At 40.9% G+C, this 13,755-nt stretch overlaps 1 protein-coding gene across 1 annotated transcript in view; it reads right to left on the bottom strand.

Moving 5' to 3' along the window:
• The window catches only part of kcnq5b (potassium voltage-gated channel, KQT-like subfamily, member 5b), a 165,909-nt gene extending 152,958 nt beyond the window's left edge, over positions 1 to 12,951 (bottom strand). The window contains exon 1 of the mRNA XM_036564861.1: positions 12,638 to 12,951. Within this exon, the coding sequence (XP_036420754.1) occupies positions 12,638 to 12,951 (314 nt within the window). The remainder of the gene's footprint in view (positions 1 to 12,637) is intronic.
• Between the last annotated feature and the right edge of the window lie 804 nt (positions 12,952 to 13,755).

Below are 13,755 nucleotides of genomic sequence, written 5' to 3'. Positions count from 1 at the left end.
GGAGGTGGGTTTAAAGTTATGGCTGATCAGTGTATGTTTAACTGTTCCTTTAATATGATCATGCCATTGAGTAGATAAAACCAACTGCCTCCTAGATTTTATTCATATTCATTATTAATAGCGTTTTTATGTGAGGGAGGTGCGAAGTGAAAACACTCTTCTTCCTTCCTGCTTTGTGGTTAAGTCTAAACTAACACGTGGCCTCAGCTAACCATACATTCTGCAACAGCTGCAGAGCAGAAATGAAGAAAAACACAGAAATGAGAGCAGAAATGAGGAGCACAGGGCTCACCTTTCCCCACTGTCCTCACATGATCTGCTTCTAAAGGCCATACCAGTGATTATACTGAATTGAGGTGGATGCCAATGAAGAAAGGGAAAGCCCAAATCTACGACGCATTGCTGAAAGAAAACCCTGACTGCTAATTTGAACCAAACCCTTCTCACATCTTCAAAGCTTTCTTTTATTGTTAAGGCCTGCCCCCTGCTTGAGAGAAAGATTTCTCTTCTGAGAAATGTAACGCATGCGAAACATGTTTCTATGCGGTGTTACGCTCCAGACAGACAACTTCTTACTGGCTTTGCTTCCGCAGGGTGAAGATGAGTGTGTGCCTCCTGTCATAATGGTCCTTTGATGACCGAAAGATTGTACCTCTTTCTTCTTTCTCTTGATGACCCCTCTCTGCCTCTTTCTTTGTAGCTGTCCATTTCTGTCTGCCTGTCAAACTATCTAGCTGAGATTACTAACAGAGTGCTTAAACAAAAGATGCTGAACCTGACTTCACTTACAGTGAACTAACAATGTATGCAGCTCAAATTCATAGCTTTAGATGAAAGAACCTACCTTGTTTACCACTGTAATCCTCATATATTGGGTTGTGATGGGTAAACTTGTATAATTCATGATTCTTATTGTAATAGTCGGAGGCATTTAATAGGAAAGACCATGTGTAATCATAAATATACAACAAATCGGCTTAAAAAAGCAAAGAATATGGAAATTCTTCTGAAATCAAGGGTATTAACACAGAGTCTGCCCCCTCTTTGCTGCAGTAACACCCTATATTCTTCTCTGAAGGCTTTACACTAGCTATTTGAACATTGCTGTGAGGATTTGGTTGGCTCTGCCACAAGTGAAGGTACTGTTTAGTTCTGAATCACCCCAACTTATCCCAAACATATTGGATAGAGCTCCATCACTCCAGAGAACACAGCTCCACTGCTTGGGGGCTTTACACCCCTCTAGCTGATGGGTGTGGTGACCTTCGGCTCACATCTGGCCACTCCATAGCATCCCATCTCATTCGGTAATGCTTTTTTATACAAACTTTGTCCAATTGAACGTCTGTGTCAGTGACATGTGCACCTTAAAGTAGCCAGGCCTGTTTATCTGGGGTTTATGTATTTAAAATGAGGCACACAGAAGCACACAACTGTACAAACCCCTACTAGATAGCAGAAATCACCCAGAGGAATAATGGCTAATGGACTGGTCTGTGTGCGTACAAGCGTGTGTACATTGTTGAAAAGAGCACCAGAGATGCTCAAGGTGATTGGTGAGTCTGGCGTCAGTGTGCAGAAATGGCCCTTCTGGGCGATGAGGCTACTCTTGATGTGTCTCCATGATTTAAGCTTTATCCTTCACTTCTTAGGCCTGAGGAGAAGCTGAAGCGCTCACTTCTGCTCCTGCAGAGCCAATTCACTGCATGGTTTAGTGTGGTTCCTGCATCAGCACAGCTGGTTCAACTCACCAGCTGTTTGTCAATATCTTCATTAGATGAATCGGCCATGTACCAGTGCTACAGGTTTGGAATAACCGAAGCCATGCCGAAAGTGAGATGTGCAGGCTCTGCCCACAAATGGGTTTCTTGACAGACTGAAAATTACAATAGTACACTTTAATGGAAAGTATGAGACAAGTTTAGATATTAACGTTTGATCCTGAACTTCAGAGTTTATGTACTACTTTACTTAAGAATTAGAAGTTTAATTATATTACAATCAAGTTGTAGAAACTGAGGCAATCCTAACCTTATTTAAGTGAATTCATCCCTTAAAGTTTACAGTGTAAGTACTAAAGAAAAGCTAGACAAGCCTTTGCCGAGATGCACGACTCTGGGTTTTCTGGAGTTGACTCTAACTCTTGACTCTTGCCACTGGAGACGAGGTGTCGACTCCACTTAATTTTAACCAGGACAGCACCAGAGCCAATGATAAAGGGATACACAAGAAAATAAACCATTTATCTTTTGAGTAGCAGCAGAGTACAGCAATGAAAATTTGTAGTTTATACAAGTATAAAATGTGTATATTATAGCAGGAATATCAGACAGCTTAACAAATGAGTCATCTTACTAATGTTTCAACACAACTTACCCTGAGCCTGTATCAGGTAATGAAACTTGGTGAAACTGACAAACTCATCACTACAGTCAGCATTCTTTGAAAAGGAACCACTACAAGATTATTTTTCAATTCTCTGAAATGGAACCAGGTTTTCATTCCGGAGCAGTTGGATGTTATCTTGTTCCTCTTTTCACAAGGCTGAAGTTTGGCTTATTCACCAGTTTCTTACTTGATTTTTCTGGTCCACCTTAAATGATGCACCAGTTATAATACCGTATTTGGAGCGCTATTCAAGGTGGAACAGTTAATCTCAGTAAAAAGCAGGCAAATTCACTCTGTTGTTCACTGCACTCTGTAAAACATACTGTTTGTTTTCAGTTTCGGTTTTTGTTCCTTGTACTGTTTCTAATCATTTTGATAAAGAAGAAAATGAGCGGGGTGCAGAGCGGTGCAGTGTAGACGCAGGCATATTAAAAATGTTTCTATGACCGGAGTTTGACCTTACTGTAGTTGTTGAGCAGCACTGGCATTTCTAAAAGCCTAAAATTAAACTAACACAACTGAAACTCAGACACTTTCCTGCTCAAACCAATTATGACCACCAAGAATCATTCTGACTCTTAGAGCCAATGGCCAGGAGTCGCCCTCGACTCCCAGATGTGTTGTAGTCAAAGAATCGATTCTTTTAGAACCAACTTCCTATCACTACAAAAAAAAAACTTAAGCTAATGAATGAATAAATAAATTTAGAGTGCACTTATTATGTCAAAAAGACTTTTATTTTGTATACATGTAAAAAAGTCACACTGTTAAGAATGGGTGCCATTTTTTGTCATCAAATCAAAACACCTTACTAAGAGGCTAAGCAGGAAGTTCAGCTGTTTTAATGTTGCTAGCTCCCTAAGTTTGTAGCCTACTCCTCTAGCTATGGTAGCATGGCTGAAGATACCCTATAAGACTGGCTTACAACATTTTCTAACATTAAGGCACAATTGGGAATACGTTGCCTCAGGCTATATCAGTGAAGTCAAGCTAAAACTAATTGGATTAGCTAGTTAGCAAAGTTAAAACAGCTAAAGTTGGTAAACTCTCTGCTTAAGTAAAACAACTCAGACAGATATAGACATACAGCCTGTGGGGTTTGCTGAATGAAACTGTCCCCAAAAAAATAAAGCCACACCATAAACATAGTGTGTTCTGCAGTAGTCCAATCTTACTTAATAAAAAAGGACTTTCAACACCCAATCTCATCTATATATAATCACAGCAAGCTATGTTCTCTCTTATGAGCAGCTTTCTCACCCCCAGGAGCTGTCAATCACCTCAGAACGCTGCTGAAGAACAGCATTGTGGGAGAAGAGTGCAGAAGACAGGTGAGAATGAGGGCCGTCCTGAGAGTATTACAGCTGCAGGGGGCTGGAGCTGCATTTAATAATTGAGTGGTAATTAGATTAGATATGATGGGAGGTGTGTGCTACGTTTTTACCATCGGCAGAAGAGTCTGTGTGTTGCAGGATATGGACAAAATACCAGTACTGTGATTAAACTGCTACATTTTATGAGTGTGTTACCCCACACAATATACTGAGAATGCACTACTGAAGCAGTAATGTGTAAAGATCGGCTTGAATTATTTTAACCAAAAGATCTGACTCGTGTTGGATTACATGAACCACGTAACTCATCAAAACATCCACCGACACAACCGGATGTGATTGGTCAAGATGCTCACAGCACAGAAATAACACTGATTGGCTAGAGGGCTCACTTGCATATTATAGTCTTATGCAATATAGGTATGGCAAAGGCCAACACTGTGTCAACAAGAACTGTGTTATTCTATCCATATGCAAGTAAACAGTGCAATGAAACAACTTTCCTCTAGCGCAACATGCAAGACAGGACCTGTGTTTATTAGACAACACAGTGCGAATGACCAAGACATACCCTGAACATACAGCCAAGGAGACTAGGGTTGGGCAATATGACAATGTTTTATCGTTATCATAATAAATTATGTCACGAGCATGTAGTGGACACTGTCAGTACTTAAAGACCACTAACTATGTTTCATTACAAAGAGAGCATAATTGGGCCTGTTTAATTGGATTTAGCACAGCGCAGTTTGTAAAACATTGAATGAGAATCACTGTAGTTGCAGGTTTACTACTGTGATGTATTTTTGCCATATCAGCCATGCCTAACGCAAAAGAAAACATAGCAGAGATGGCACGACACCACTTTTCCTGTCCGATACTGATGCTGAAACCTTGAAACTGAGTTGGTTAAAAACACATATATTCTGTGGAAAAGGAGGTTCTTAAGTATAGGCACTCAAAGAAGCATGTACTCATGTTCTATGTGACTAAAATCAAGCTGATATGTACTGCCCTACCTCACGTTTATGAGTCCTAACATTAAAACATGTAAAAATGACAAAAAATACATTAGACCTTATGCAGTGATGTTGACCGTTGGCTTTGAATTCCCAAGATACTGATAATGACACACTGCCTTAACGTAAGACAGCAAGACAGACGGTTAGGGTAAATGGAATAAAGAACGCTAAATTAAATCTTTTAATGCATTTTCGACTCTTTTTTTGGAGTGTAAATCAAGTAGCCACTCCCATCTCTATCACTTATACCAACATTTCTTCTTCTATGCAAATTGTTCATAAACATCACAGACATTGTGTGGGAAACTAGTATTACCCACCTCTCCATGGAAAACCAATCCCATCCCAATAGTGCTTAGACTGCTAGTCTCAGCACAATACGTTTACATGACATACCATTTAAACAGCACTGTTTGATAATCATGGTCTGACTAAAGTTAACATGATTGAAATACATGGTACAGGATGATACTGATCAGACTAGAATGCAGATTAGATTAGATCGCTCCAGTGACTCTCACGCAGAGACGCTGCAACACTTTGCAAAGCTTTCGGCAAACCACATGTGTGATGACAGCTTGATGGCACCAAAACAAACACGAGTGACAAAAGGCGGAAGGTCTCACACTCCCCCCAAGCTAAACTTTTGTCAGATACAGACATGATTTGATATTTAAATGGGTGGAAAAAAGATCACAGCTGTTTTTAAAAAGTCAGGCTATACTGGCGGTGGACTAGTCTTTTATGCAGCTCATGTCTTGGTTTGATTTAGTTTCTCAGACTAACTAAGGGAGTGTTCAGACTTGGCAGTTTTGGTCTGATATCTTCCAAATCAACTTTGGTGTGTTTAGTGTGTACCCTGAATGCAAAACAGACCAAAGAGGTATAAACAGACCAAACACAGAATGAACTGCCATCACCTCCCTGTCTTTAGTACAAAAACAATGCTGTTTTAGCATGTGAGCGTGTCATATCATCCCACTGGACCAACTATACAGACATCTCCTTAATATCTTCCTCTAGATGTTCCTCTGGAACCCCTTCATGACCCCTTCATAGAACCTTTAGTTCTGCCAGGAAGATTCTAATGCTACATCATTCATTCATTTATTACTCCTGGCCAATCACAGGCCTACACCTGCCTTTAAATTGACTCAACTTATGCACCTTTCAGGTGCCAATGTTTTGACATTCCCCTCCTTCCTTCCCACCACCACCAGTTGGGTCCCTGTCTGGTTGTCCGGAGGGTAGGGGCCTAAACGCTCCAAGACCTGGTCCAAGGACGGGGCCTTCGCCAAAGACTCCTTCATTTCTACTGAGTTGTTATCTTTCAACTTGTAAAATTCTATTGAGGATATAAAACAAATTGTCTTCCTCCTGGGGCAGTCGTAGGCTGGAGGCTACAGGCCTTGTGGCCGAAAGGTTGCCAGTTTGATCCCCTGAGCTGACAGTATGTGACTGAAGTGCCCTTGAGCAAGGCACCTAACCCCCAACTGCTCCCCAGACACTGCGGATAGGGCTGCCCACCGCTCCGGGCACGTGTGCTCACTGCCCCTAGTGCGTGTGCATTCACTAGTGTGTATGTAGTGTTTCACTGCATGGATGGGTTAAATGCGGAGGGGCAATTTCTCTATTATGGGACTGATAAGGGTCTCTTAATCTCTTGCCTCCTGAGTCCTTCTGGTAGAAACTAGTACTTTTGGTTTTAAAATGAGACTGAGACATGTCCAAAGCCATGATGAAATCAGGATTAATTTTATTGTGATAAACAGCATGCATTTCTAAACGAAAAGAACACCGACCAACCGCATGTCTCATTACAAAGAGAACATAATTAGTCCTGTTTAAGTGGGTTTAATGCAGTGCAGTATATAAAACTGCTGAATAAGAAACATACAGATTATTTTTTAAAGTGGCACTACTAGTGTACGGTGTCTGTGTGTCGAAATATCATGATACACTTTGTGTATCCTGAAAATGTAAGTATCGTGATATGATATTTTTGCCATATTGTCCACGTCCTACTTGATACACACATATGACTGCACAAATAAATCCTAAAACGCACCACGTTTACAGAGACTTCGCCCCACTGTACATCATGGGAAAACCACAGGAAAGCTCTTGAGGCAGACTGCTTTAGAATATCACAGGCCATATGTGAAATAAGACACAGATAAAACCCACAGGGCCAGTTAGACCAGAGTACAAAGTGGTTAAGAAAGTTCACTGGATATTATTGAAGTTATTGTCACCAAATGTACATGATTTTTTACTCATATGACTCTTGTTTACATCTTTTGGTCCAATGTTGAATATGAGAGTGTGAATACAAAGCGAACCAGAACCAAAATGCAACGTGTTATTTAAATACCAATATAAACGCACCCTGGGAGCTAACTGTGCGCATATAAACGCAGTCAGCATGGTGTCACATGAACCGTTCTGAGATTTACACCTCCAGTTCCACTACATAAGCGACTTATTTTTCATATCGCTGGGCAGGGACAAAATCTCATATCTCTTGGACGCTAATTCTACAGGAGAAGGAAAAAAAGCTTTTAAATGTTGTGTAACTCAGTGTAAGTGTTTGGACTATTTCTATTGCTTATCATGGAACATACACACAGTGTAAAGGGATTTCAAATGGTGTGGAAAAAATAAAAAAACATAAACCAGAGCAACGAGGTTTTAATATGACAGCGAGGATATCCTCCTTCTGAATATTCCTCTCTTTCTGCATGTTTCATTCCCTCCTTTCCTTGAACCTATGGCCCCACTTGTCGGTAGCCCTTCTTCCTCTTTCTTTCACCCTCCCATCTCTTCTACCCTCACTTCCACTCTCTCTAGCATAGTTGGGTGGATAAGAGAGCGTTAATCCTGAGGTGTGCTCAAAGACTGCACTGTGTACAGCGAAGCGCCTTGAAAGCAGGAGGGGCAGCCCACTATACAAAGCCTGCTTCAGTACGAGTGCACACACACACACACACACACGCGCACACTGAGCTAAGACATCAAAAATGAAATAAGTCTGCTGTAAATGGGTTCACTATGGCTTAGCGCAGCATCCCATAGTCGCTATACAGTCTTAGGCCAAGCGGCAGTAAGCTTCGGAGCAGAGCCCACCACTGCATCTTTTCTCTTTAAACTTCTATCAAAGGAAAACACTCTGACATTTTTCTCTTTCAAACAGCAGCAGCAACCCTCAGTAAATATTCACACAGCCGAGTTCTGTGCGAGATGAAAGAAGCCAATAGCGCCAAATGCTCTTTGAAGCGTACCGTTTGCCCAGAAACCAAAAGGTGCATTGACAAAAGAGCTGCTCGTATTTAGGACAGAAAAACAATGAATGTAACGATGAATGTAACGTGCCTTATCTGTAGTATGTGCAGCTTTTTGAATGCTGGTGCTTTTATGTTAAATATGGAGTTGCAGAAATATGCAAAATACAGCTGGATAACCTTACAACTGGATCTGAAATGTTGACTGTGTCTTCGTTCCAATCACTTGTAGAAACGACTGGAAAGAAGAGAACTTTGATTTTTTTTTTTAGTTGCTCTATATAATGTGAAGTGTGAACTGAAATGGGTACCTAAATGAAATAGGAGCTCACAAACCTGACTGTCTGTGCCAACGTGTCAGTAAGTTACAGTGCTGAGAATGTTACGGTATGACATTGGTGAGAAAAATTACGCTATGACGAGTGCTGAAAATGTTACCATGTTACCACTTTTGAGAACGAGAATGTTATAAAATGACAATGTTGAGAAAATTAAAGCATGACATTGCTGACGATGTTACAGTATGACACTGGAGAACCTTACAATATATAACACTGTTGAGAATGTTACGGTATGACTCTGATGGTATGTTGCAATATGACATTGTTGAGAAAGTTACCGTATACATTATGACAATGCAGAGAAATGTAACAGTATGACACTAGAGAACATTACAATATATAACATTGTTGAGAACGTTACGGTATGACTCTGATGGTATGTTGCAATATGACATGGTTTAGAAAGTTACAGTATACACTATGACAATACAGAGAATGTTACAGTATGACACTGTTGAGAATGTGATAGTATGACACTGTTAAGAAGGTTAGAATAAAGCAATGTTGAGAAAGTTATAGCATATAATTGTTGAGAATGTTACGGTATGACACTGTTGAGAATGTGATGGCATGACATTGTTAAGAATGTTAAAAATTAACACTGTCAGGAATGTTACGGCATGACATCGGAGGATGTTACAATATAGCAATGTTTAGAACGTTATGATGCAACACTGTTATTGTTGCGGTATGACACCTTTGGGAATGTTGCAGTATACGTTATGACAGTGTTGAGAATGTTACAGGATGATACTGTTGAGACTGTTATGGTATGACACTAGAGAATGTTACAGCATATCAATGTTGAGAAATTTACAGCATGACACTATTAAGAATGTTACAATATAACAATATTGAGAAAGTTACAGTATGACTCTGGGGAATGTTACAGTATGACACTGTTGAGACTGTTACAGTATGACACTACTGAGCAAGTTGCGCTATGACTCTGGGGAATGTTACAGTATGATACGAGAATACGATAGTATATAATTTTACAAATATGACAATGCTATGAAAGTTGTGGTATGAGACTTGAGAATGTTACAGTACAACACTGTTGGTAATATTACTGTATGCCAATGTTAAGAGCACCATTACAATGCAGCAATGCTTTGAATATGATCTGACATTGCACAAAAATAACAGACACTGTCCCATCTATTCACCAAGGTTATGAACAAATCTGTTGGAAGGAAAGAAAGGTTTAATGGACTAAGGTAAGCCTTCTCAAAGAACAAGATGGCAAATCCTTCTCCAACAAAAGGTTTGGCACACAATCTTATGGCATCAAACAACTTTTGATTTATTTTTATGCTTTGGAAGTCTTGCTGTGCAACAACAAACACTAATCATTCAGAGCAAATGACCACCAAGCTCTTAAACACAGTAATGATAGCACTCTCACTTTTACGACCCCAGGGCCGGGTTTGAAGAAAGCAGCTTAAGTCTAGTTCTAGAGTAGGGCTAAAATCACTGATGCAGGCAATATTTATTCTAACTGAACGGAGAAAACATGTTTTGTGGAGGGGCAGTTCACCAGAAAAGATTCGTCTGAAATCTGCTTGAGATGAAACTTTCACACCCTGGTGGTGAGACTGCATGAATGTGCTCAACCCATTTCTTTAGTATCCTCCAACAAACAGCAGACAAAAACACCAGCGCTGCCTTCATCCAAACACACCATTCTGTACTACTGTGCACTTCTGTCCTGGTATATTAACGTCCTCTAAGGACCACAGCAAATGAGCTGACCCAATCTCACATTCTTGCACTTTGCCTTATTCCATAACACTGTATGGCAGTACAGGTCATCTAAATGCATTCGTCTTTATTAGAATGCTGACTTTATTTATCTTATCCTCTATGAGTCACCACTAAGGGGGCTTCTGAAAGGCACAATTACCACCATCCAAGTGGAAGTAAACGGCTTCTGCTGAGATTTAAAGCTCCTTGGTTATCCAGGCATTGCGGGGGGCACTGCACATCCCCATAGGAATCATATTCCATGCTATACAGAATTATCAACATGACAATATGATGCAATTTCAGTATGGCAGTCGATGCATCTTAGATCCTATTTCAGTACAACATACAAACACTCATGATTTTAGTATGACGTTTATTCTCTGGAATTCAGAATGGCACATGTTAATGGATCATTTGAAATGGATTTTCCAAAATGTCTACATTGTTAAATCATTAAGATGTAAACAAAGCCCTTTCAAGTGATTTGATATGAAATGTTTTGTTCTGGTTTCAGAACTGTTCACAGTGGAGTTGACGGGAACCAGACGTCGATGCATGTGCCTTTAAAAGCAAAGCAATTACATGCAATACACTGCCCACCCGCAGTTTTGGCCTCAAACCTAATTTTTAAAAAATCCATTCATGGCTGAGAGGAACATACAGGGCATTATGAGGGCCCAAAAGAAAACGAAACGAAAACTTATGTTTTAGGATTTACCAGTACTATACCATTATCAGCACTGCTCATTACATATAAAACTCAGAAGACAAGTGCAGGTTCCCTGGTCCTTTTGGATAGTCAACAATTTGGCTATATTTGTGTTGTAGACATTGCGACCCCTGGTTCCTGTCAGCACCACTGTAAAGAAATCAGACCCTGTAAAATTGTATATTATGTCTCATTTTGCATCAAACCACTCTGAATTACTTTGTTTACATATCAACGACTTAATTAAACATACATTTTGGAAACGATCTCCTTTTGGTTTGAATTCAGAATGTCATGTATCCAGAAAGAGGTGTTAATTTTCATGTATTCTGAATGATGTGTAAAAGTAATGATTCCAGAATGTTTTGATGTGATGATTCCAAAATGACATTTTATTGTAACGATTCCAGAACGACATTTTAATGTAATGATTCCTGAATGATGTTTTAATGTACTGATTCCAGAACGACATGTTTTGATGTATTGGTGCCAGTATGATGTTTTAATGTAATGATTCCAGAATGATACGTTTAGGTGTAATGATTCTAGATGACATGTTCTGATGTAATAATTCCAGAATGATATGTTTAAACATAATGACTCCAGAATGACATTTAGGTCTAAAGACTCCAGAATGACATGTTTAGATGTAAGGATTCCAGAAAGACATTTTAATGTACTGATTACAGAATCACACGCTTTGATGTAATGACTCCAGTATAAGGTTTTCATTTAATGATTTCGGAATAACACGTTTACATGTAATGATTCCAGAATTCCACAATTAAATATTGTAATGATACCAAAATGACTTTTTCCATGTAATGATTTTGAAACAACATGTTTAAATGTGATGATTCCAGAATGAAATGTTATAATGTAATGATTCCAGAATGACATGTTATAATGTAATGACTCCAGTATTATGTTTTCATTTAATGATTCCAGATACCAAAATGACATTTTCCATGTAATGATTTTGGAACAATATGTTTGAATGTAATGATTCCAGAATGAAATGTTATAATGTAATGATTCCAGAATAACATGTTTACATGTAATGAATCCAGAATCACATTTTCCATGTGATGATTTTGGAATTACATGTTTAGATGTATTATTCCAAAATGACGTATTAGGTGTTATTTTTCCAGAATGACATATTTAGATGTAATGATTCCAGAATGACATATTTAGATGTAATGATTCCAAAATGACATATTCAGATGTAATGATTCCAGAATGACATATTTAGATGTAATGATTCCAAAATGACATATTCAGATGTAATGATTCCAGAATGACATGTTTAGATGTAATGATTCCAAAATGACATATTCAGATGTAATGATTCCAGAATGACATGTTTAGATGTAATGATTCCAAAATGACATATTTAGATGTTATTATTCCAGAACGACATGTTTAGATGTAATGATTCCAAAATGACATATTCAGATGTTATTATTCCAGAATGACATGTTTAGATGTAATGATGCCAGAAAGACATTTTAGACATGACATCTAGAATTCTAATGTCATGATTCTAGAATGACGTGCTCTTGAATTCAGGATGACACGTGTTAGCGTGATGAACTCAGTAGCCTATAGGACACGTGTTAATCTGGTGAATTCAGCATGTGTCCCTTGTCTTCATTTCATACGACACGTGTTCATTCTAATGCAAAGCAACTCGCAGCAACAGGTAGAGACTACGGTCAACTCCACTCCGTAACCGCAGCCGCAGCAGCAGCGGCGGCGCATTCCGCCAAACGCGCCGCTCAGATAAAAACAATGAAAACGTGCAACTTACACGAAGGCGTGATAGACGAAAGCCCACGAGCGCGGTCTCTCCAGCAGGTTGTACAGGCAGTTCTGCACGCGCCGGTAACGCGCGTTCCGGCGGCCGCCGTGCGCGCCGTACAGCAGCGGCTTCCCGAGCAGGCTGAGGCGCGCGTCCCGTTTCCCGCGCTGGCCCTCGGTGGCCGAGCCGGAGCGCGAGGAAGCGGAGGCGCACGGAGGGCGCGCAGCCTCGGCGTCCAAACTGTCTTTGGCTCCATGAGCCGAAGGGGCGCTCAGCCACGGCGCGGGACCGCCGCCGTCGACGCCGCTGCGGTTCCGCGGCATGGCATCAGCCGGGCATCACGGCATCATCCCCGAAAGGCGCGTGGCGTGGCGTCGGAAAGCAGCGGTCAACAGCGAGCGAGTCTGGCGCGAGAGGAAAGTGGAAACATCAGGGTCCTCGAAGGAAACTGTGTGGCTGCGACGGACGGACACAGAGCTGAGGACGTGAAGACACAAAGTAAATCCCGTCTGCGGGTCAAACAAGAGCGCGCGTTTGGACTCCACGACACTCGCGCGGGTCTTCGCCTTGTTTTTTTCCCCCCACCTGTATTCGGAAAAGCCACGCCCCGTGCGCTGGTATTGGCTTGTAGTTTGTGCACTTATCAGCGCGCCGGAGGCGGGGCCGAACCTGCCAATCCCAGCCAATCGTGGTACAGGAGCTGGGAAGCTAGCCAATTACAGCGCGGGGGGAGGCGGGGTTTGTCGGAATACGGGTGGAGAAGAAAATAATACAACGCGTGTTCTGAAGTGTTGATCAAGCCCAGCGCCAGCGTGCTTCTGCGGTCGAGTTGCGTTATGACGCTGCACAGGAAACACACACAGCGTGTCTCATAATCCGCCCCGAAACAGCGCAAACCGCTGCTTCACAAACACACTCTGTCTCTCCGACGCTGGAGGAGATGCAGCGGGTAATGTTGGGTGCTTTTCGCCTTACTTATACTTTCAGAATTGTTCAGCGTTGCTTTGAAAAGCGCGGTGTGTACAAAGAATCTGGTAGCCCAACTGAGCACTTGGTGCTCAGAGTGGAGTGGAGTCTGGTATTTCCCTATGTAAAAGCGCCCATTTGAATAGACTAGACTTAGGCCC

Source organism: Colossoma macropomum, unplaced genomic scaffold (assembly GCF_904425465.1).
Source record: "Colossoma macropomum unplaced genomic scaffold, Colossoma_macropomum, whole genome shotgun sequence".
NCBI classification, from domain to species: Eukaryota; Metazoa; Chordata; class Actinopteri; order Characiformes; family Serrasalmidae; genus Colossoma; species Colossoma macropomum.
This window is presented reverse-complemented; position numbering and strand designations above follow the sequence as displayed.